Genomic DNA, 25,145 nt, shown 5'->3' on the forward strand with positions numbered 1-25,145 from the left:
CCAATGGTAGTTCGTCCATTAGACACAAATAAAGATCCATTCCGTCCTAAAGAGGATGATGAAATGATACTTGGTCCAGAAGTACCATATCTTAGTGTGATAGGTGCTTTATTATATTTAGCCCAATGTACTAGGACAGATATTGCATTTTCAGTAAATTTATTAGCCAGGTATAGCTCAGCTCCAACACGTAGACACTGGAATGGTATAAAACATATCTTGCGCTACCTTCACGGAACAACTGATATGGGCCTGTTTTAGTCGAACGAACCTTCTAACGGTCCAAATCTTGTTGGATACGCGGATTCTGGGTATCTCTTTGATCCACATAAGGGTTGCTCCCAAACTAGTTATGTGTTTACTTGTGAAAACACAGTGATCTCATGGCGATCTACAAAACAAACTATGGTTGCTACCTCTTCTAATCATGCAGAAATTCTTGCGCTCCATGAGGCCAGTAGAGAATGTGTTTGGTTAAGATTCCTAGTTCATCATATTCGGAAAACATGTGATCTTTCTTCAACAACAAAAGCTCAGACAATCATGTATGAAGACAATACTGCTTGTATAGTTCAAATGAAAGAGGGTATCAAGGGTGATAGAACCAAACATATACCACCAAAGTTCTTCTATCCACATGAGCTTTAGAAGAATCAAGAGATTGAAGTCAAGCAAATTCGTTCCCAAGATAACTTGGCAGACCTCTTCACCAAAGCTTTTCCAAAGTCTATATTTCAGAAGTTGGTATATGGTATAGGGATGCGACGACTTTACAAGCAATAAGACTGTTAAAGATCAGGGGGAGATATCAATCAAGGAGACTCCTCAGTTTCACTACATCGGATGTATGTGCAATGTACTTTTTTTTCCCTTTGATCATGTTTTTATCCCATGTGGTTTTTAATGACAAGGTTTTTAACGAGGCAACATTTAGCACGTCCAACATGATGTCATTGTATGGTGGACATCCAATGGGGAGTGTTATAAATCCATACGTTATGGGTTTATAGGTTATGGATGCCCACAATAATAGCCACTATTAACCTATCATAATACCCATCATTATATACTTGTAACCTACCAATTATGGTTGGTAAATGATTTAGGCCTCTCTACCCCTATAAATAGTGGATCCAAATATGAATGGAATACAAGTTGATTTGAGCAAATTATACTGCCTCTTTCTTCCTCTTATCTCTCCTTACAAATTCCCTAGTTTCATAACATATAAGTCATTGTATTATGCTTAAATATGGAAGACTTTTTTAATCCTTTAAAATCTTAATTGAATACACTCTCTTAATTTTGTTTTGACTGTGAGCCTTTCTTCATTTTGGGCCCAATCATCACCATAATGTACGACTGCCACGTCATTTTCCTTTTGTGGGCCCCAAGGGAAAAAAAAGGGAGTTTCACTAAAACACCCAAAATGGGGGCTGAAATTATTAAAAAACCCAACACCCAAAACACTTTATAAACACACCCAAAACCTATCATTACACACACTCAAAACCCATTTATAAACACACCAAAAAAATATACAATTGTTGATTTTGGGGTTGATTTCTATGTTTAAATAGTGTTTAGGTTTTTTTATAAATACATGTCTAGAATTGGGTTTATTTATAAATTTGTAAAAAAAAAATTCCAGGTATAAGTTATGCTGCTCGCTACATTTAGTGTTTGGACAGTCGGATTGAAGAGTTGTTTAGTTTGTGTCAATGGCATTTAAGTTTAGTTTCTTTCCTGGAAATGCCAAAATATAACCAGACGCGCATGATTAGAGGTTTTGACTTATTGTCTTCTAGAGAGGGTCAATGACTTCGAGGAACTTGGACTTTGTAATGAGACGAATACAGATCTTTGTTTATGTGGAAGGTAAAGTCCTTAAAGCCCACGGAGCTCTCTTATTCTATACTTTGATTATCTTCAAAGGGTCAATATACACGGCCAATATATAATAGTAAAATGGGGTTTCAAGTCACGTTCTCAAACATCTAGAAGAAGGGCTCTAGAAGTCAATGAACTACAACCCAGTTATTCGCGCGTTTTGATTCCAATTTCCAGCAAGTTTATACTCTCGATATTATACTTCTTCATTAACCAAGTTGTCTATATATACAACACAGCACCCACCAACATTCTCACAATCAACACACTTTCTCATCACTTCATATTTTACAAAGCATTTTCATTTGAAGCTTTCCTTCCTTCCACTAAAAGAAATCAACATGGGTGATGCAGAATCTTTGCTTTCCGCTGATGAGCTGAAACGCCAGAAGAAAATCAAAATGGCCATCTATATTAGTATTTTCGTTGTGTTTCAGATCATAGTTATCACCACAATGAGTCTTACTGTCATGAAAGTCAAGACCCCCAGGTTCAGGCTAGGCAACATCAGCGTCCAGAGCTTGAATCTGTCCCGGCAACGCCTTCATTCGACACGAAATTCACAACCCAAATCAAGATCAAGAACTCAGCCAACTGGGGTTCCTACAAGTTCAATGCTGCCAATGTCACATTTCAATACCAAGGAGCGACTGTGGGAGTAATTAATATCGCAAAGGGCAAGGCTGGATGGCTTTCGACCATAAAAAGAAATGTGGAGGTGACTTTGAGTTCAAGTGGATTAACTGGTTCAAATCTGGGCAGCGAATTGAGCAGCGGGGTGTTGACTCTCAACAGCGTAGGCAGATTGAATGGAAAAGTAGCAATTATGTTCATAATGAAGAAGAAGAAGGCTACGAACATGAACTGCACCATAGCTTTTGATGTGGCTGCAAAGACCCTCAAATCTTTACAATGCAAATGAGCGGAGTAGCTAAGCGTCCAGGCGTCATCTTCAGCATATGGATTGCGACTAGCTAGTTCGTGATTTGTGACTTTTCTTATTCTTTTATTCTTTGTATCTTTGTGGCCATTGGATTTGTTATAGAGTTATAATGATATATTTGTTTTCGTTACCACTCCCCTGTAATTATTTATTTCATGATGATCTATTCTTTGATATTTACTTATTTATAGTCTGCTTCTTTGAAGTGCCCGATTATTCTCTAATTTGGGGGCAAGTAATCCTTAAGTTATACGTATTTCTAAATGATGACAATTGCCCAAATGCTGCAGCTAGGCTACGATGCAAAACAAAAAAAATGCTCCAGGGGGCCTCACTTGACTCTATATATTGCAAAGAAATCTCCAGTTGTGATACCCAATTGATCATCAGCCATGATGGAGCCTGACAAGTTCCCCATATTAGTACCTAAGAAATCAAATGCTATGGTAAACAAATCAAAGTTTGGACTGCTCACTTCCATTGTAAAGTTTGGACAACCTTTGTGAACAAATCAAATGCTATGGTGCAGTCCACTGTGGAAGACTTCCTCTTCTTCATGATAAACATCAATTCCGCCTCTACAGTCAATTTAGACTGGCTGCTTAGCATCAAGACCCCATTCCTCAACTCACTGCCAGAATTGGAACTGTTCGGCAATGCGTTTGAATTCAAACTCACTATGACATCAATCTTTTTGGTGGAACGCATTTTAACAACCAATTGACAATGAGGGGAGTAGCCGTTAGAGCAGCTCAGCGAGGAGCCCAGCCCGAGTTTTGGGGAGAATTGGTTTCAGCGACAGCCCAGGCCCGGGAAGTGTGGAACCCACCAACCCCGGTTGGCCGGCGGGTTCCGCCGAGGTCCAAACGAGGGTAGTGACGTACGCGACGTCAGCTGACGCGTCAAGCACGCGGTAAAATTTGAACCTCGAGTGCACCGACGTGCGACGCAGTCAACGGGGAAGCCACGTGGCACCCCCGCTCGATTTGCTTCTACAACCTTCATCCAACGGCTGGCGTTTTCCAGCAATAAAATTATGAAAAAATCGAAATTTAAAAAAAAAAAATACTAAAAAATTCGGATTTTTCCCCCCTATAAATACCTATAAATACCCTTCACTTTCAACACCAAATTCTCATACATTTTATTTTACTTCTACTATTACTCAACATTTCATTCACTCTTCACTCAACATTTTCATCTCTTTCACCTTGTATTTTTATTTCTTATTTTTATGGCTTCTTCTATCGAAACCGGAGGGGCGTTTAGCATCATGGAAGATGTTTCTTTGTGTGAGGCTTGGCTCCGAGTTTGTCATTGTCCCGTGACAGGCAATGAGATGAAATTTTTCCATATGTGGAAAAAAATTCATGCCGAATTTTGCGAAAAATTCGGAGTCGCCTGCAAATACGAAATTGCATTGTCGAGTAGGTGGAAACTTCTCAACAAAGAGATGGCAAAATGGAGAGATGCCTTGGCAAAAGCGATGAACTTGTATAGAAGTGGGGAAAATCGTACTAACGAGGTAAGTATTTTGTAATTTTCGTTTTATTAAGTTTAATGTCCTAATATATATATGTTGTTAATATTTATTGCATTTTCAATATTTTGTTAATATTTATTGCATTTTAAATATTTTGTTAATATTTCTTGCATTTTCAATATGTTGTTAATATTTATTGCATTTCCAATTGTTTCTTCATATTTCTTGCACTTCCAATTTATTTGTAAGGTTAATTGCATTTCCATTATTTTTATTACAAATTTATAAATAAACCCAATCCTAGACATGTATTTATAAAAAAACTCAAGCACTATTTAAACATAGAAACACACCCAAAATTAACCCCAAAGCCAACTTTTTGGGTGTGTTTATAAATGGGTTTTGAGTGTGTGTAATGATGGGTTTTGGGTGTATTTATATGTTTAAATAGTGCTTGGGTTTTTTTATAATTTCAACCCCCATTTTGGGTATTTTAGTGAAACTCCCTATTTTTATTTTGTTACTTGCATATCCAATATATTTTAAATATTTCTTGCATTTCCATTTTTTTGTTAAATAGCTGATTCAAGCACAAATGTGGTTCGGTGCAACCGGGGGTGACAAAAAAAGTTTTACCCATCAGGAATGTTGGGAGGTGGTGAGATATTGTAAACGCTTCATAATTATTCCCACGAGTCTCGACGTTGTGTTAAACGAGACGCCTCTCCGTGATTCAACGACATCGGATTCACCTCTCGATTCCCCTATGAGTGAAGACTCACCCATCCAAAAGGAACCGAGGCCCATTGGCGAAAGGCTTCTAAGGCAAAGAAAGCGGGTAATTCAAGCAATCATAATTCAAAGTTTTGGAGGAAATTGCAAGGCAGAACACCATAAGAATTGAAATGAAGCGAAACGCCAAGATATGGAGGTGGCAATTCAAGCTGAGTATGCACGAGAAAAGGAGTATTTGCGCAAAAAAGATATGCAGAAGACGGATCGGGAAACCATGGCGATGGATACAAGCCATATGTCCCCTGAAACAAAACAATATTGGAAGCTAGAACGAAGGGATGTTATGAAAAGAAGACTTTTCCAGGATGATGGGCCTAGCAACACGGATTAGTTAAATGATCAAAACCATTAAATTTGTTGGCATACCTTTTATGTATTTTTATTTTTCATGTTTTCTATTAAAGTTGTTGTACTTCATGTATTTTATTTTAGTAGTAGTAATTCTTAATGACTTGTATTGGATTTCTTTATTTAATAAACAAAGCATTCAATAAAAGACCTTTTTATTCAACATATTCCATACATCAAACAAAACATAATTAAAATTAAGAAAAAACTACAAACAAGGCACAATAATTAAAAAAAACCACAAACCAAACCATAATAAATAAAAAACAACACAACCAAACCATAATGAATAAAACATAACCAAAGCATTTATGCCCCATCATTCATCTTCTTTGCCTTTCACAGCCTATAGATGCTCCATCAAGTCAAGTTGACGCCTTTCATGAATATACGAAGATTGCATCTCTGTATATCGATCTATCATCCGGGTCATGAAACGACCGTCCATCACCAACGGTTCTGACTCAAACGGTTCTCCATTTGGCCCCATGGGCCTTTCATAAATCCGGGTCAAGGCCGTGTTGATTGGATCTGGTTCGTAGACCTCGAAAGCATCATAATCGTACTCATCCTCCACAATCATATTATGAAGGATGATGCAAGTCATCATAATGCTTCTGAGGATCTCCTCATCAAACATACGGGCTGCACCTCGAATAATCAACCACCGAGCTTGAAGGATGCCAAAACATCTTTCGACATCTTTCCTGTATCCTTTTTGATAGGTATCAAATAATTTTTGCTTCTGGGATCAGGGATTCGGAATGGATTTGACAAATGTGGTCCACCTTGGGTAGATGCCTTCAGCTAGATAATACCGCGTCTGATAGATTGTATTGTTGACTTGATAGGTGATATTGCGGCTTTGGCCTCCCAAAACATCGTTGGAGACCGGAGATTGACCCAGGACGTTGAGGTCATTTTAAGCTCCGGCAACTCCGTAGAAGGCATGCAAACCCATGTGTCGAAGCCAGCGGCTTCGGGATGATACTTTTTGGCCTTTTTTATTTCCGTAATCACCTTGCAAGGCAGTTGGGCAATTCTTCCATTGCTAATGCATGCAGTTGATGCTACCAATCATTCCTAGAAATCCTTGAGCTTCGGCTTTTGTAGAAGCCGTTGGAGGTCCCGAGTAGGTCGCGTAGGTAGTCCATAGTGTACAGATTTTCAACGCATCACAAAATCTTTCCAAAGCCCAACGAGTGGACTTCCTCGAGCAACCTTATCCACCTGACGGCGGATGCTCTATACGCCAACATTCAGATAACAGCTGTAAGCTTTTGCTCGAAAAGCCCCAAAACCCCAACAACATCACACTTTTGAACAAAGTATGCATCATAATTGCAAATATCATGCATGACTTTATTGAACAAATGAGGTTGCATTCTAAATCTCCTTCGAAAATCAACATCATAGTACAAAGCAGTTGGGATAAAATAATCTTCCAAAAGATTAGTTGGGATAAAATAATCTTCCAAAAGATTCTTACCCGAGAATGCCTATGTCATACATTCGGCGATGACCGACTTGCGTAACCACGCGGCAACCTTGGTTTCTTCCTCTTCCATTGCCACTGCTATGAGAACTTGTTCATCGACTTGTCTCTGAACTCATTGATTTCATCGGCTCTACGGTTTCTCTCCTTTCTTTCTCGCTCTTGCCTCTCTAAGCATCTCCTATATTCTTCCATTGAGAATGAATGAAGTATGAATTCTAAACTCTAAGAAATGAAAATATAGAAAGATTTTGTGTGAGAGGTATGAGCTGAGCCTCTGGTTTTATAGAAAAATTTGGCAAGATAGAGATGCCACGTGGCTTGATTTGATTGGATGAAAATCTTATCTGAAATTTGAAATTCATCCGAAATTTGAACCCAAATTTATCTGAATTTTGAATTTTGAAATTCATCCGAAATTTGAACCCAAAAATTTATCTGAAATTTGAATTTTGAAATTCATCCGAAATTTGAACCCAAAAATCTTATCCAGAAATTTTATCCGACTATGAATAGTCTTGACACGTAGGAACCCGGAAATCTTATCCGAAAATATTATCCAAATTAATTATTGAGGTAAAAAAATTTGTGAATAAAACAAAAAAATGAATAGTAAATGCCCTTAGCCATGGCAACGTGAATAGTGGCTGCCCTAGCTCCCCCCTTGCCATGGCTAAGGGCAAATGAGTGGAGTTGCTCTTATAAGCCATTGCTAGGTTTAACAACTTTCCAATGTGGGACTTTTTACCTTCACATTCTCAATACCTATATTTAGTTGTTTGTGGAATGTGTTGAGAGTGTCTGTCTCACATTGAAAAGTTAAAAGGACTTGATTTAGGTTTATAAGGAGTTGAGCTACTCCCTCCATTGCCCATTAATTTTGAGGTGGAACCTCAACTTCCTTCAAAATGTTGGCTTCTACAGCGTGTTAATCTAGTGTTTGCACAATCTGATTGAAGAGATGTTTAGTTTGTGTCAATGGCAATCAAGTTTCATTCTTGAAAATGCCAAAATGTAGCCAAACGCGCATCGTTAGAGGCTTTGATTTATAGTCTTTCCAGAGAGGGTCGATTAATTCCCATGAGGCGCTTATAACAATAATAAATAATATATGCGAGCTTCTTTCTTGCAAGACGAAGTTATTATGCCCATGCCATTGCTTATAAAGAAAAGGATCAGCTAATTCAAACCAAATAAAATATATATATTATGTCCGAATGCTAGCTTGGACTTCATCAAATTCACATTTTGAAAGGTGTCCATAGGCGCAGCCGGGCATGAAACAAGTATAGTAGAATAATAGTAATGGTCCTAGAAGTCAATAAACTACGACCCAATTATTTATTTGCGCGTTTTGATTCCAATTTCCAGCAAGTTTACACCGTCGATATTATTCCTGCAATTAACTCATTGACCAAATTGTCTATAAATACCACACAGCACTCATCAATATTCTCACAATCAATACACTTACTCATCAGTTCATATTTTACAGACCGAAACAGAGAAAAAGCAGAGCATTTTCTTTTGAAGCTTTCCTTCCTTCCACTAAAAGAAATCAACATGGCTTGGAAAACAAATGATGCAGAATCTTTGCAATCCTCTGATGAGCTCAAACGCCAGAAGAAAATCAAAATGGCCATATATATTACTATTTTCGTTGTGTTTCAGATCATAGTTATCACCACGATGAGTCTCACTGTAATGAAAGTAAAGACCCCCAAGTTCAGGCTAGGCAGCAACATCGACGTCCAAAGCTTTGATTCTGTCCCAGCAACGCCTTCATTCGACATGAAATTCACAACCCAAATCAGGATCAAGAACTCCGCCAACCGGGTTCCTACAAGTTCAATGCTGCCAATGTCACGTTTCAATACCAAGGTGCGATCTGTGGGAGTAATTGATATCGCAAAGGGCAAGGCTGGATGGCTTTCGACCATAAAAAGAAATGTGGAGGTGAGTTTGAGTTCAAGTGCAATAACTGGTTCAAATCTTGGAAGCGAATTGAGCAGTGGGGTGTTGACGCTCAACAGCGTAGGCGATTGAATGGAAAAGTTGCAATTATGTTCATAATGAAGAAGAAGAAGGCTACCAACATGAACTGCACCATAGCTTTTGATGTGGCAGCCAAGACGCTCAAATCTTTACAATGCAAATGAGCGGAGTAGCTAAGCATCAGGGATGCATCTTCAGCATTTGGATTGCGACAGTGCTAGTTCTTGATTTGCGACTCTTCTTATTCTTTTTATTCTTTGTATCTTTCTGGCGATTGGATTTGTTATAGAGTTATAATGGTGTTTGTTTTCTTTACCACTCCCCTTTTCTTATTTTCTTCTTATTTTTTCACTGAATATACAATGGTAATATTCCTTCTGTGAGTGGATTATGTTATTATGTATTATTTACTGATGACTTTTATTTTTTTTTAGTTGACCCTATTTTTATGTAGTTAATCCTTTTTTTTTTTTTATGTAGTCAGCTCTATTTTTTAATTAATAAAACTGACAGAGTTTGACATTGGACTTGATTTGTTAACTAATGCAAATACTGTGGCCAAATTGGAAAAATTGAATCACGGTGACCAAGTTTGATTTTGAGCGAAACTTCAGTGACCAAAAATATAATTAACCCTATTTAAAATAATAAGGTTAATTTTTTTTATGGAGCAAATAAAAAGGTTTTCCTGCTTGTTAAACGCAACGTTCCTTTTTTTAAAGAGGACCATGGACTGCGTTAAAACTAAAGCATAGATAATATCAAAACCAAGTGTTCAAAAACAATTGGACTTTATGAAAGTGGAAATGATGATGTTGTAGATGCGCCTCCTTCCTCGTGTGGTCTTCTTCTTGTTGTGCGAAACATTCTAAGACCTTGTCGTTGATGGACTACGCAACTATCACACACAAACCACGCAAAGATAAAACACACACAAAACCACAAAGTACACACACACACAAAGAACACAAGAATTTATAGAGGTTCAACATTGTGCCTACGTCCTTTTGGTGATCTCCAATAAATTCACTAGTATATATGAAAGAACCCCTTTGGTTACAATGAAGAACCCCCTTTGATCTCTAACAAACCCTAGCTCTCTTTTCTCTCACCCTTGGCTCAAACCCAATTTGATGCCTTAGCTTTCTCACGTTAGAATAACCTAGCGCTAAAGTACCTATTTATATGTCACAGGGCTTTAGTACAATTATACAAGGAATATGAAACTTAAAGGACTCCAAAACTAGGAGAAAATATGTCCAGATTCGCCAGGTATACGCCTTGGATTCGTGCCTCCTACTCAAGCACCACTCGCGCCGCTCAAACGCCTGTGTTTGCTCGAGTCTGAGTTCCGCCACTTGAGTAGGTGCTCAAGTGCTTGGGTCTGTAGGAGATGTATCGCTCTGCCGCCGAGCACTGTAGTTTCCGCTTGAGCAGCAGAGCCGAGTCAAAATTGTTGGCGTGACTTGTGGATATTGACTTACTTTCCTTACACACCAAGAATTCCTATTATAATTGTAATTGATTTACTTTAATTCTTGATTTCCTACTGTAAATAGATTTAGGAATTTATTATTTACTTACCCATTCAGGTTTCGTTGTATTATAAATATGACCTCTTACAAGGAGAAGAATACATAGAAAATTCCCTCATACAAATATTCGCTTATAGTTTTCATATTTTAGCATGGTATCAGAGCGGCGATCTTGGAATTGCTGACTCTAGTTTCACACCCCCGCCACCGCTATGGGGGTTGATGATTTTTTCATCCCTCATGGAGGTAGCGCCACCGACTCCTTCTCTCATTTTCAACCAACCATAGCCGAGTTGAGTGCCCATATGGCTCAGCTCCTACAGATGCAGACTTTGGCCCCGAATTTGATCATGAATCAGGATCCTCTTTTGATGACCTCGACCCCAACCCCGACTATGATGATGACGACGACCCTGACTTCGACTTCGACAACAACCTTGACCCTAACTCCGATGATGTTTCCGACCCCAACCCCGAATTTGTCTTTGATTCAGACCCCGATCTTGACTTCGACTCTGGCCCGACTCAGGCTCAGATCTCGATCCGAATTCCTACTAAACTTGTATCCTATACATCTTCCGCTGCACAGATTATGACTTCTCGACTAACGACCCTGACACATGGACCAGATTGCGAATATTGTGGTGATTCGAGACACACTCATGAGACTTGTTTTAAATTGCATGGCTATCTCGATTGGTGGGCTACTCTTAAAGATCGAGGACAATGCAATACGACCAGTAATGGTGCTGGTTATGGATTCCATACTTCCGCAAAGATTGATTCCAAGGACTGGATAATTGATTTCGGTGCAACTGATCATATGACGTTTGATCCTGATGATTTTCTTAATACTACAAAACCTCGACGAACTTGTATTGCATTTGTCAATGGAGTTACTTATCCTGTGACAGGGGCTGACACTGTTGAACTCTCATCCTCTCTCTCACTGACTAATACTTTACTTGTTCCATATTTATCCAATAAATTGTTGTTAGTTAGTCAGCTTATTGAACAATTGAATTGTTGTGTACTCATTTACCTAAGTTTTTATTTGCTTCAGGATATTCACACTAAGGAGATTCTTGGTCGTGGTACTAAGAGAGGGGGGCTATATTATGTAGATGACTTCAGTCCCAGCTTGACTAACAATGTGACGCATCCCTTTGATAGCAAACAACAACAAATCTGGTTGTGGCACCGTCGATTGGGACATTTGTCTTTTAGTTATATGAAGCATCTTATACCAGATTTATTCTCAGGTTTCAAGGACTCTGACTTCACATGTGATACTTGTATTTTGGCCAAGAGTCATCATGTGCCCTACCCGTTGAGTACAAACAAGTGTACTACTCCATTTACGTTAATTCACTTTTATGTCTGGGGACCTTCACCTATCATTGCTCCTTTTGGTGTTCGATGGTTTGTCACATTCATAGATAATTGCACACGGATGACATGGATTTATTTGCTGAAGAATAAAAATGAAGTGTTTTTTCGTTTTCAGTCCTTCCACAAAAAGATGAAGACTCAGTTTAATGCACAAATCCAGATTCTTCGCTCAGACAATGGTGGAGAATTTGTCAATTATGACTTTCAGACTTACTTCCAACAACATGAAATTATCTATGAGACGACTTGTCCTTAGATACCGCAATAAAATGGTGTTGCTGAACGAAAGAATCGACATCTTCTTGAAACCGCCCGAGCACTTCTGATTGGCGCTCATGTTCTCGCCATCACCGGGATGATACTATTGTCACCGTAGTTCACCCGATCAACCGCATGCCTTCCGTGTATTGACTTTTAAAACTCCTTACGGTGCTTGCGCAACACAAATCTCGCCTCTGCTTTGGTACTCAAACCTCGAATCTTTGATGTGTGGCTTTCGTTCATCTCCACAAAAATCAACATAGCAAACTTGATCCATGTGCGCTGCGTTGTGTTTTTGTGGGTTATGCCACTCATCACAAAGGCTACGCTGTTATCACCCTCCTACCGACATACCTATGTCACTTTGGATGTGACATTTCTGGAATCGAGTTGTTCTTCCATGACCCATCATCCAATTCTACGATTCAGTGAGGAGATACGGGTGAAGAGCAGAAGTGGAGCAACTTAGAAAATGAAGAAATTCTCTTATATACAGAAATGATCGATCGTCCCGAGTTTGGAGCACGAGATTACTCTCTGACAACAAGCGTTTATCAATCGCCCATTCATAGCGATCAATTGCCGACCTAACCGATCCATGCGAAGATATTTCGATCCGAGTCTCACACTTACGATAATACGAATAACAAGATGAAGACCTCCTTTAACTCAACAGCACTAATGTACTCAATCTCCGAGAATATCCTTGAGATAACTACTCCTACTAGACATGTGCATTTAGAGGATAAAACTATTGGATATCAATTACCTTTCAGGCAAAATCGTGAAGCCACTAAACCGTTATTCACCTGATATTGGCAAGACATCCAAGTATCCAATTGCAAATCATGTATCCACTGAGAAACTGTCTGAACCACTCAAGGCTTTTGTGCATCAGTTGTTTGTTATCTATATTCCAACCAAGGTCTCTGAAGCATTGAAAGATCCTAAGTAGGTTCAAGCTATAAAAGAGGAGATGAAAGCTCTTAAGAAAAATCAGACTTGGACATTGGAGACTATACCACGAGGAAAAAAGACTATCGGATGTAGATGGGTGTTTACTATAAAACACAATGCAGATGGATCTATCGAGTGATACAAGGCAAGACTTGTGGCAAAATGGTACACACAGACCTATGGTATAAACTATGAAAAAACCTTTCTCCAGTTGCAAAGTTAAACACCGTAGTCTTATTATCCCTTGCAGCTAATTTGGATTGGCCACTACACCAGCTTGATGTAAAGAATGCTTTTCTACATGGCGAACTCACGGAGGAGGTATACATGGACATTCCTCATGGATATAATACTACTCAGACTGGAACAGTTTGTAAGTTACTAAAAGCATTGTATGGATGGAAACATCACCACGTGCATGGTTTGGACGGTTCACCATGGCAATGAAGAACAATAGTTTCAAACAGTGCAACTCAGATCATACTCTGTTCTGAAACATCGGAAAGGAAGCTAACAACATTAATAATCTATGTTGATGATATGATTATTACTGGGAATGATAAATAAGAAATATCACAACTACAAGACTATTTGGCTAATGAGTTTGAGATGAAGGATCTAGGTGGATTCAAGTATTTCTTGGGAATTGAGGTGGCTCGATCACAGCAAGGCATATTTCTCTCTCAAAGGAAATATGTTTTGGACTTGTTTGGGAATGCTAGATTGCAAACCTGCGGACACTTCTATTGTTAAGAATCATCATCTTGGAGAATATTCAGATCAAGTTCCAACTAATAAAGAAAGATACCAAGGTTAGTGGGAAGATTGATCTATTTGTCACATACTCGACCAGACATTGCTTATGCGGTGAGTGTTGTCAGCAATTTATGCACTCTCCAAGTGACGACCACATGAATCTAATTAGATATTTGAAGTTTGCACTGAAAAGGACTTATGTTCTCAAAACATGGTCATCTAAATATTGATGGTTATTCAGATGCAGATTGGGCAGGTAATGTAACAGATAGAAAATCCACATCGGGTTACTTCACATTCGTGGGAGGTAATTTGGTGACATGGAGGAGCAAGAAACAGAATGTAGTAGCTTTATCCAGTGCTGAAGCCGAGTTCAGAGGCATGACTAAAGGGATTTGTGAACTTCTTTGGTTAAGAAAGTTGCTTACTGAACTTGGGTATAAACCTACATCAACAATGAATCTTTTTGTGACAACAAGGCTGCTATAGCCATTGCACATAATCCAGTTCAACATGATCGTATGAAACATGTTGAGGTGGATCGACACTTCATCAAACAAACGCATTTGAGGCTAAAGTGTTCCAGTTTCCTTATGTGAAATCCGAGGATCAATTGGCGGATATTTTGACAAAGGCAATTTCTAGTAAAGCATTCCACAATTCACTGGATCAGTTGGGCATTGACGACATCTATGCATCAACGTGAGGGGGAGTGTTGGCGTGACTTGTGGATATTGACTTACTTTCCTTACACACTAAGAATTCTTATTATAATTGTAATTGATTTACTTTAATTCCTGATTTCCTACTGTAAATAGATTTATGAATTTATTATTTACTTACCCATTCAGGTTTCGTTGTATTATAAATATGACTTCCTACAAGGAGAAGAATACATAGAAAATTCCCACAAACAAATATTCTCTTATAGTTTTCATATTTTAGCAAAAACTACCACTGCTCTTTTGATCATCTGTTTCCTTCACTCCTTCCACATCTTTGAATGAAACAACATCAACAATCTCCATCTTGGCGAGCCTTAAACACCTTGTGAAATTATTGACCCCTAGAACTTCTTCAAACATCTTGGAAACTATTTTAGTAATTCCCAAGAGCTCCACCTCAATCTTTAGCATGTAACAAGATTGAGCAAGCTCAAATAATGTCTGAACTTCTCAGCTGTGACTAGCTTGGTCAAGCAATCCAAAGCGTTCTCATATGTATGAATAGTCTTTATTGCAATGTCCCCATCATTCACCTAATCCTTTATCCGGTGGTACCATACATCAATATGCTTAGACATTTCGTGAAACACTTGATTCTTGACTAAGCATAAAGCACTTTGACTGTTACTTTGTATCACCACCAAGTCTTGGGCTATCCTGAACTCTTTAGCCAATCTTGTTAGCCATAATGCTTCATTAGAAGCCTTAGCTATATATATATATATATATATATATATATACCCTTCAGTTGAGGGATCCTCAAATAGTGTTATTTGAGGGATGGGGCGCACTCATTGGATCTCTTTAATGAGATCTTGCGGCTATGGTTATTTTAAATGTTTTAACCCATTTTAACACTCCTGACCTGAAGAAGAAAAAAACACGCGATGGCTGAAGAAACCTAAGGCACGCACGAAGAAGAGGAAGAGCCTAGCCTTCCAAGACGAAGGAAGAGCTGCCATTGTGAGTTGAGCTTGTGAGAATTCTATGCCAATCAGGTAGGCGTATCCATATCGGCATTTATGTTTCGTTCTAAATCTGGGTTGTGATTTTCGAATTGGGGTTCTGTGATGGGTTTTTAATTTTGAAAATTTCTGGGCAAGGTTGAGATTACACCCGATTTCTTGTGGGTTTGTTGATTTCGAGTGAATGACAATGTAGTTCTAGGACTCGCTATTCAGAGAATGAGTTTGTAAAATTTTCATTATTGACTTATTGTTGTAGTTGTTGTTGTTGTTATGATATCTGAATTGAGTTCTAATGGGCATGAAGAGAAAAAAAAATACAAGGACAATTTTATATTATGATGTTAAATAGTGCATGGGTTGTATGCCTCATAGAATTATTTAGTTTTGTGTTTCTTAAGATGTGAAATTTGGTTTACAGATCTAAACCTGTCAGCCTTCAACTTTAAAGTCTTAACTTTCATGATAATGGAAAGCTTTCATTAGCTATGAAATCCTTCTTCTACAGCTTTAGGCATAAATGCCTACTAATGTGTCGAGCTAGCATCCTTCCTTTCATTGCAAGTTCCATTACAAGGTTTAATCACTACTAAAGTTTGCTAGTCGTTGATGCTTACATTTTCTATTTATTTGTTTTCATATGTAGCTCTTGAGAATTTGCTGAAGGATTTTGTTAGTAGATATGCCACATGAGATTCAGTGTATATGGTCTCTCGTCTGAATGAGATGAAGTGTATATGGTCTCTCTTCTATTAGCAGTTGGTATTTAGCATTAAGTCTGGAATTTGTGATCGAGATAATAGAAATTTGCTTCTGCTGCTGCTGCATAAGGATGAGGCTTCTATAATGAAACTGTGAAATCAGTTGTTGAATTACCTGCTGATGTATAAGGATGAACCTTCCTTGGATTGCACTTGAGTCTCTACCAAGGGAAGCAGCAGAGATGGCGACACTTTGCAGCATATGTACCATTTTTAGCCAGCAATATGGCATCTTCCATTATGATTTTTTTTTCTTTTCTTCTCTGTAATAGGATGGGTTTTTTTTTTTTTTGGGTAGGTTGCTACACATAATTGTTTTTCCCTTTTGTAATGAATACTCGATGTTATCAAGTTTATTTTATCTTAGTAATGAAAACTTATTTCAGTTCATAGTATGGCAGTTTCCTTGTGTTTTCTCTCACAAATATGAATTAGAATGTTTTGATTTGAAATGTGTGTATGGTTGTGGCAAATTTATGTAGAAGAGCTTTGAAGGAGCAAACATGATTTAGTTGTTTTCATTAAAATATTTGCAATACTTTTGGGGGTTGTATATAAACTTCTCTGTGATCAATAGTTGGGGGCTGTTAATCCAGAAGAAAATGCTGCCCATATTCAGTGTGGAAATAATAATGATTAGAAATTTATGGTTGATGAGATGAGTTTGTTTGCAGAAAATATATGCGCACAATGATGATTTGTCATGTGACTTTCAAGTCAACTTAGGAACATTAGCATGTGTGGCTTTCGTGGATTATGCCGAAATTTGAAGTTGTAAGGCTAACAAATGAATAGCTCTAAACTGCCATGAAACTCTTTCAACTATCAAACGTTGATAATTACAGGTCTCAAGTGACATTACCTTATACAACAAACAAACGTTATACTTTCACTGGATAACATAATTTTTTTAAACTAAAATCATCTTCTTTGCAGACTAAGTTATATCTGCTACCTCAAAGCAATACGTAAATCACATGAATTTATACAAACTCATTCTCTATTTGTTGCAGATTAGTGAGTCCTAGAACTAACCCACAACAATTCATTTTTTTCTTAGAAAAGAACGCATGAAAACCCAATCGAAATCAACAGAAAGTAGAGGAAAGTGACATGAATGTGGAAAAAAATAAAAATTCACAAATCAAAGTGTGAATCCCATAGGAAGGATGTCAAATCAACACATTAGTAGGCATTTATGCCTAAGGCTTAAGAAGTATGTCATACCTAATGAAAGGCTTTCCATTATGATGAAAGTTAAGACTTTAAAGTCGAAGGTTGACTGGTTTGGCTCTATAAACCAAATTTCACATCTTAAGGAACAAAACACTAAAGAATTATGAGGCATACAGCTCATGCACTATTTAATATCAGAATATGAAATTGTCCCTGTATTTTTTTTTTCCTCTTCATGCCCATTAGAACTCAATTCAGATATCATAACAGCAGCAACAACAATAAGTCAATAATGAAAATTTTACAAACTCATTCTCTGAATAGCGAGTCCTAGAACCAAACCATTGTCATTCACTCGAAATCAACGAGAATTTATCAAAAATAGCCAAAACTTGACCCCTAATTTCAAAAATGTCAATTTTTGTAAAAAATTTCAAATATAGCAGAAAATTCACATAAATAGACACAAATACCCTCAAATTTAAAACCCACATAAACCTAAAGAAGAAAACCCTATTAGATTGGGAATCTTTGTACGTAGAGTTTGTTCGCAGACGTATTGCTGCCATAGTCAAACGGTGAGTGCAATTTTTCCTTGGTTCTTCATTTATTCTTCATCTATATTTATAAAATTTCAATTATGGTTTTGCTTCCTTGGTTCTTCGTCAATTTCATCTTTGTTTCATCGTTTATTCTTCATCTATATTTATAAAATTTCAATTCTGGTTTTGCTTACTTAACTCTTAGGCCCTATCCAAAGTGCTATGATGTAATATCGTCAATTCACTTTGAGCCTACATCAAAGGTTAGTGCATATAGGCTTGGAAAATGATTTGAGTTTGGTAATATGATGATTTAATTGTGATGAGGCACTACATCAAAGGGATTTGTGCTTAATCAGATACTTACCAATTGCATTCCTGTTCACATAGCTATATAGAAAATTTGTCTTTTACCCTTCAAGAATCTGCATGTAAACGAATTTTGGTCTCTCGTGAGTTCTTCTGTGTTATATGAGATGAATAATCTGGCAGGCCCTTCAAGAAAAAAATGTAAGACGTAGTTATGGAAGTGAAAGAAATGCTGTAGTGATTTAGCCAAAGCATATGATTGTTGAGATGCTTTGGTCCTTTAGTCAATTATGTGTTAATCTACCAAAATGGATGCTTTGAGTAAATGATTGCTTGTAAGTGGAAGAGAGGCTAGTATATCTAGTATGTAGCTTCGCCAAGAGTTGATTTGTAGTGGGGACTGACAGCTAACTATAAATTATTTTGGCACCATTGCATTTTGTTCAGTAATAATAGTTGATTAACTCAGAACCCCCCTTAAAAGGCAAGGGTGGTTAATAGAATTAATGGATCAATAATAGGAATAACCGACTTTCCTCCCACTCAATTATTATTTGACATCTTTGGTTGGTGTTTGCCATTTCTTTTTCTTGTTAAATCTTAATATTTGCAACAATTCAATTGTGAGTTTGGTAAGGCTAGATTTTGTATGCTGCAGATTGCATAAAGTTGATAGTTGATATTTAAAAGCTTTATTAATTTCTACTTTGTTTCATAGTTAATGGTTTTTGGTTTCGTTGTGAATTTTTGGTCTGTAGGGTTTTTTTTTATTTTTAAATTAATATTTTTGGCTTACCTTTTCAGGCAAATGTCTAGTTTGACAATTTTGATTAACTATGGTGGGAGGTGGGCTAACTCGATGTATAAAAATTGCAAAAGTAAAGGACTACTTGTTTCAGACAAAATTACATTTGAGGAACTCCGGAATAAAGTGTATGACATTGCCAATGTGGACCAAAATGAGTATGAGGTAACTATGAAAGTGATATATGATGCAATGAAAAGTGCATGGCCCACAGAGATAGTTGATGATGATGATGTAAGAGCTTTTATTTTTGAAAGCCTTTCAAGGTCTTACAAGATTCCATTGTGCATTACAGTGAAACGTAATGTATTTTCTTATGGAAGTGGAAGTAATCAACAAACTCCATTGGTTGAGTTCGAACCAATGCCAATGAACCTCAACTTGGGTACTCAAGTGATTTAGAAGATTATGAGCAAGATAAAGATTCAGAAGATGACTTGGGAGGCCGAAGAATTGGAGGACTCAGAATATGAAGTGGAAAAATAATACAACACATGTGGATGAGTTGCGTTATGAGAACATGCAATTTGAGGATATGCCACATGTAGAGGATGAAAATATTTTTCAAGAAAATGTTGCCTTCGAAGAAAACATGAGATGTGACAAAGTGCCAGCTATCAATGTGCAATGTGATGAGCCTAACTCTAACAATCCAACTGCTCCAAACAAGGATAAAAACATTCTACATGGATTAGACATGACAGAGCTACACAATTCAAGTGGAGATATAATTGTAGGTCAAGTGTATGAGACTAAGGAGGATTTAAAAACAAAGTTGGGTATCGATGCTATGAAGAAAATTTTTGAGTTCAAAGTGAAGAGATCTAATAAAGAAAGATTTGAAGTTGGTTGTGTGGATGACAGATGCATGTGGAAATTGCGTGCATCAAAGGTATGAAAATCCTCATATTTCATGGTTAGAAAATATGTTACTAAACACACTTGCTCATTGAATGTTATTCATCGCCATCATCGACATGCAAGTAGTTATTTTATTGGCCAATGCATTAAGTCTAAGTACGAGGTTGTATCGCGAGTACATAGACCCCATGACATCATGGAGGATATACGAAAGGACATGGATGTGAGTATAAGTTATGTGAAGGCTTGGAGAGCTAGGGAACATGCATTGGAGTTGGGTAGGGGATCAGCAGAGGAATCTTACATGAGACTCCCATCATATTATGCTATGCTAGAAGCCAAAAATCCTGGTACAATTACGCATATTAAAACTGACAGTAATAATCATTTTATGTATTTTTTTATGTCACTTGGACCTTGCATAAGAGGATTTCACAGTGTTATCAAGCAAGTAATAGCACTTGATGGAACATTTTTAAAAGGTAAATATCTTGGAACATTGTTTGTTGCCACATGCAAGGACGGGAATAATCAAATATACCCTCTAGCATACGGAGTTGGAGATTCAGAGAATGATGCATCATGGAATTGGTTTTTGACAAAATTACGGGGAGCTATTGGGCATATTGATGATTTAGTTTTCATTTCTGATAGACATGAAAGCATTCGGAAGGCTATCTCCACTGTATTTCCTGATGCTCATCATGGGGCATGCATATTCCATATAAGCCAAAATCTTAAGAACCACTTTAAGCATGAAAGAGCGCATTCGCTTTATTTTAGAGCTGCTAAGGCATATCGTATTCCCGAATTTGATAGTCATATGGTGCAAATATATAATGTTGACCCTCATGTGGGTAATTATCTTCATGCAGTTGTATATGAAAAGTGGGCTCATGCGTACTTTAATGGGAAGCGGTACAACCTAATGACAACAAATATTGCTGAATGTCTCAATTCAATCATCAAAGATGCTCGTAAGTTGCCTATCACCAATTTTATGGAGTATTTAAGAATGAATATACTTCAAAATTGGTTTCATAAGCGTCGAACTGAGGCAACCAAAATGGATTCACATTTGACGGAATGGGCTGACAAGTTGGTGCGAGAAAATAACCAAAAAGGATTATCATTGCAGGTATTTTGAATTCATTATCTTTTTTTTTTTTTTGCAAGTATTTAATTTTAAAGAAATGAACATACTGGGAACTTGTCCTTGGTATCCTTGGCTACAAACAAGGCTACCAAATGAAAAAGAAAAGTTAGTAACATTAATGGGCATATCATTCAATTTAAAAAAATTATTGAATTTGTTTGTTCTTTTGTTTAAGGAACAAATTTGTTGAAAAGATTTCCAATAAATGGTTGGGGTGTATTTATAATGTATTTCATTTTTCTTGAATATACAGGTTTCTCCTATTGAGGCATACTCATTTCATGTATACGATGGAAGTTGTGTTGAAGTTGTAAATTTAGAGGGGAAGTGTTGCACATTTCGAGAATTTGATCTTGACCAACTACCATGTGCACATGCTTGTGCTGCATGTAGGCATCGACAAATTTCGTGCTACCCAATGTGTTCAAAATATTATACTACAAACTCATTGGTAATTGCGTATGCAGAACCTATATGGCCAGTTGGGGATCAAACAGATTGGGTGGTGCCTGATGATATACGAGATAGAATTGTGCTACCACCAATTACACGAAGAAGGCACGGTGGGCGTAAGGAAAAGAGAATCCCATCACGAGGAAAAGAACCATCAACACGTAAGTGTTCACAATGTGGTTCAACTGGCCGTTATCGACAAACTTGCAAGAATCCAATTGCACTTCATCCTACCTCATAGACAAAGTGGTGTTATATTTTTCTTTTTAACTTTATGAAATGTAATGAATGAATATTTAAGTTTTTTTTAAATTTTTAATTTTTTTAATTTTGTAATGTAGATCGTTGTATTGAATTTTTTTGTTCTACAGACTACCTCTAAATGTGTGACAATTTTTAAAGAATTAAAGTTATGTAAAATATATATATATTTTTATTTTGAGTGAGTGGAGGAAATTATACTTGTGCACTGATTCAATCATTTTCTGAATTTTTGGTTCTAAATACTTTTTTTGTTGTTGCTAAATACATACATTTCATTTGGAGACAAATGGAAGAGAAGAAGATGAGAAGAAGAAGAAAAGAGTTATGCAGACGGGAGAAGAAGAAAAGGGAAAGAGAGATGGAGAGAAGAAGAAAGAAAAAAAGAAAAGGAAAAGAGAGGAAGTGATGCTGGAGACAAACGGAAGAAGAAAGAAAAAAGAAATGGAGAGGTGATTGGAAAAGTGTTTGAAGGAAATATTCTAAAGTTTTATTTAATAAGGTTTTATTTTATAGGTTTATGTAAGTTTTAAATTTGAGGGCGTTTGTGCCTATTTAGATGAGTTTTTTGCTATATTTGAAATTTTTTACAAAAACTGACATTTTTGAAATTAAAGGTCAAATTTTGACTATTTTTTATAAATATCAAGTGTAATCTCAACCTTGCCAGAAATTTTCAAAATTAAAAACCCACTCACAATTTGAAAATCACAACCCAGATTTAGAATGAAACATAAACGTTGATGTGGATACGCCTACTTGATTGGCATAGAATTCTCGCAAGCTCAACTCACCATGGCAGCTCTTCCTTCGTCTTGGAAGGGCGGGCTTTTCCTCTTCTTCGTGCGTGCCTTAGGTTTCTTTAGCCATCGCGTGTTTTTTTTTTTTGCGGGTCAGGAGTGTTAAAACGGGTTAAAATATTTAAAACAACCACAGCCGCAAGATCTCATTAAAAGAGATCCAACGACTGAGCCCCCATCCCTTACATAACACTATTTGAGGAATCCCTCAACTGAAGGGGACTATATATATATACTCCGCTTCGGTAGTAGATAAAGCAGTAACTGATTGTAGCACCACTCTCTAACTAATCGGTCCTCCACCACAAATGAAAACTTACAACCCAATTAATTATTTGCGCAGCCGGCGCAGCAAACATATAATATATAACAAGAATAGTAGAATAATAGTATTGGTTCTAGAAGTCAATAAACTACAACCCAATTAATTATATTGAAAGGTGTCCATAGGCGCAGCCGCGCCGCAAACATATAAATACAATAGATATAGTAGAATAATAGTAACAGTTCTAGAAGTCAATAAACTACAACCCAATTAATTATTTGCGCGTTTTGATTCCAATTTCCAGCAAGTTTACACCGTCGATATTATTCCTGCAATTAACTCATTGACCAAATTGTCTATAAATACCACACAGCTCTCACCAATATTCTCACAATCAATACACATACTCATCAGTTCATATTTTATAGACCGAAACTGAGAAAAATCAGAGCATTTTCTTTTGAAGCTTTCCTTCCTTAAACTAAAAGAAATCAACATGGCTTGGAAAACAAATGATGCAGAATCTTTGCAATCCTCTGATGAGCTGAAACGCCAGAAGAAAATCAAAATGGCCATATATATTACTATTTTCGTTGTGTTTCAGATCATAGTTATCACCACGATGAGTCTCACTGTCATGAAAGTCAAGACCCCCAAGTTCAGGCTAGGCAGCAATATCGACGTCCAAAGCTTTGAATCTGTCCCAGCAACGCCTTCATTCGACATGAAATTCACAACCCAAATCAGGATCAAGAACTCCGCCAACTGGGGTTCCTACAAGTTCAATGCTGCCAATGTCACGTTTCAATACCAAGGTGCGACTGTGGGAGTAATTGATATCGCTAAGGGCAAGGTTGGATGGCTTTCGACCATAAAAAGAAATGTGGAGGTGAGTTTGAGCTCAAGTGCAATAACTGGTTCAAATCTTGGAAGTGAATTGAGCAGTGGGGTGTTGACGCTCAACAGCGTAGGAAGATTGAATGGAAAAGTTGCAATTATGTTCATAATGAAGAAGAAGAAGGCTACCAACATGAACTGCACCATAGCTTTTGATGTGGCAGCCAAGACTCTCAAATCTTTACAATGCAAATGAGCGGAGTAGCTAAGCATCAGGGATGGATCTTCAGAATTTGGATTGCGACTAGCTAGTTCTTGATTTGTGACTCTTTTTATTCTTTGTATCTGTCTGGCGATTGGATTTGTTATAGAGTTTTAATGGTATTTATTTTCTTTACCACTCCCCTGTTCTTCTTTTGTTCTTATTTTTTCATTGAATATACAATGGTAATATTCCTTCTGTGAGGTGGATTCCGTTATTATGTAATATTTACTGATGACCTTTCCCGCTATTCGTGGATCTATCATATGAAACGAAAAATATGATGTTTTCACTCACTTCAAAACCTTTACCTATGATTCACAATATTTTTCACGCTTCCGTCAAATTTCTCCAAACTGATAATGGTACTGAATACACCAATAACGCCTTCATTGATTTTTGTACCACCTATGGCATCGAACAACGTTTTTCTTGTCCCCATACGCCCCAACAAAATGGTCTTATTGAACGCAAACACCATCACATTGTTACCATGATCCGCACCCTCTTAGTCACCTCCAATGTCATTGTTTTGGGCTGAGGGTGCACTCATTACCGCTCACTTAATCAATTTACTCCCCACCCATGTCTTCAATTGGGTTACTCCATATTCTTTACTCTTTTCTTGTCCTCCTATCTATTCTCATCTCCGTGTCTTCGGTTGTTCCTGTCTTCCCCATCTTGGTTACTATGTCCCCAACAAACTTCAAAGTTGGTCCTTAGAATGTGTTTTCCTAGGCTATAGCCTTCACCACATGGGCTACCGATTGTTAATGTTTAGCTATTCAAGCTGGGTTTGTGTATTGGTTAGAGAGAAAAGAAGAAATTTTGAGTGCTTTTGTATAACTGCTCTGCTTGCTCACAGAGTATGTGAGCAGTGTTTTTGTATATATTTATCTGTAAGAAAATGAGCTCATACGGCATGTACAAGACCGTTAGCTTTGAGCTGGATTCACACACTCATCAGTGAATCTCAGCCATCCATCATGCTAAACTAATGGATCACACAAATTACAATAAAGGCCCTACACTTGGTTTAATTACCAAAGTGAATACACAATTAACTACAAGGCATATTTATGCTAAACTTTAATCAGCTCACAGCTTATACACTAAC

General features: G+C 37.3%; 2 protein-coding genes and 2 pseudogenes across 2 annotated transcripts; all 4 read left to right on the plus strand.

The window, feature by feature from the left end:
• The first annotated feature begins 2,125 nt into the window (after positions 1-2,125).
• LOC103337710 (uncharacterized) lies at positions 2,126-3,009 on the plus strand (annotated as a pseudogene).
• A 5,418-nt stretch (positions 3,010-8,427) lies between these two features.
• LOC103337709 (uncharacterized) lies at positions 8,428-9,361 on the plus strand (annotated as a pseudogene).
• Positions 9,362-19,980: 10,619 nt separating this feature from the next.
• Positions 19,981-21,844, plus strand: LOC107881569 (uncharacterized). Its single transcript, XM_089041254.1, has 2 exons — positions 19,981-21,132; positions 21,404-21,844. The coding sequence occupies exons 1-2, from the start codon at positions 20,047-20,049 to the stop codon at positions 21,842-21,844; spliced, it is 1,527 nt and encodes a 508-aa protein (XP_088897380.1). The 5' UTR covers positions 19,981-20,046.
• Positions 21,845-23,336: 1,492 nt separating this feature from the next.
• On the plus strand, positions 23,337-24,231 carry LOC107881568 (uncharacterized). Its single transcript, XM_016795578.2, has one exon. It carries the CDS (start codon positions 23,426-23,428, stop codon positions 24,020-24,022), a length of 597 nt encoding a protein of 198 aa, XP_016651064.2. The 5' UTR covers positions 23,337-23,425; the 3' UTR covers positions 24,023-24,231.
• Positions 24,232-25,145: the final 914 nt, after the last annotated feature.

Source organism: Prunus mume, linkage group LG7 (assembly GCF_029339155.1).
Source record: "Prunus mume cultivar Tortuosa linkage group LG7, ASM2933915v1, whole genome shotgun sequence".
Taxonomy (NCBI): domain Eukaryota; kingdom Viridiplantae; phylum Streptophyta; class Magnoliopsida; order Rosales; family Rosaceae; genus Prunus; species Prunus mume.

What these genes read in the sequence shown, in the direction of transcription:
- LOC107881569 (XM_089041254.1), top strand. Translation starts at nt 20,047, where the DNA reads ATGGTTAGAAAATATGTTACTAAACACACTTGCTCATTGAATGTTATT. An exon ending in AAAAAGGATTATCATTGCAG is followed by an intron (nt 21,133 to 21,403) that starts GTATTTTGAATT and finishes TTGAATATACAG; the next exon opens with GTTTCTCCTATTGAGGCATA.
- LOC107881568 (XM_016795578.2), top strand. Translation starts at nt 23,426, where the DNA reads ATGGCTTGGAAAACAAATGATGCAGAATCTTTGCAATCCTCTGATGAG.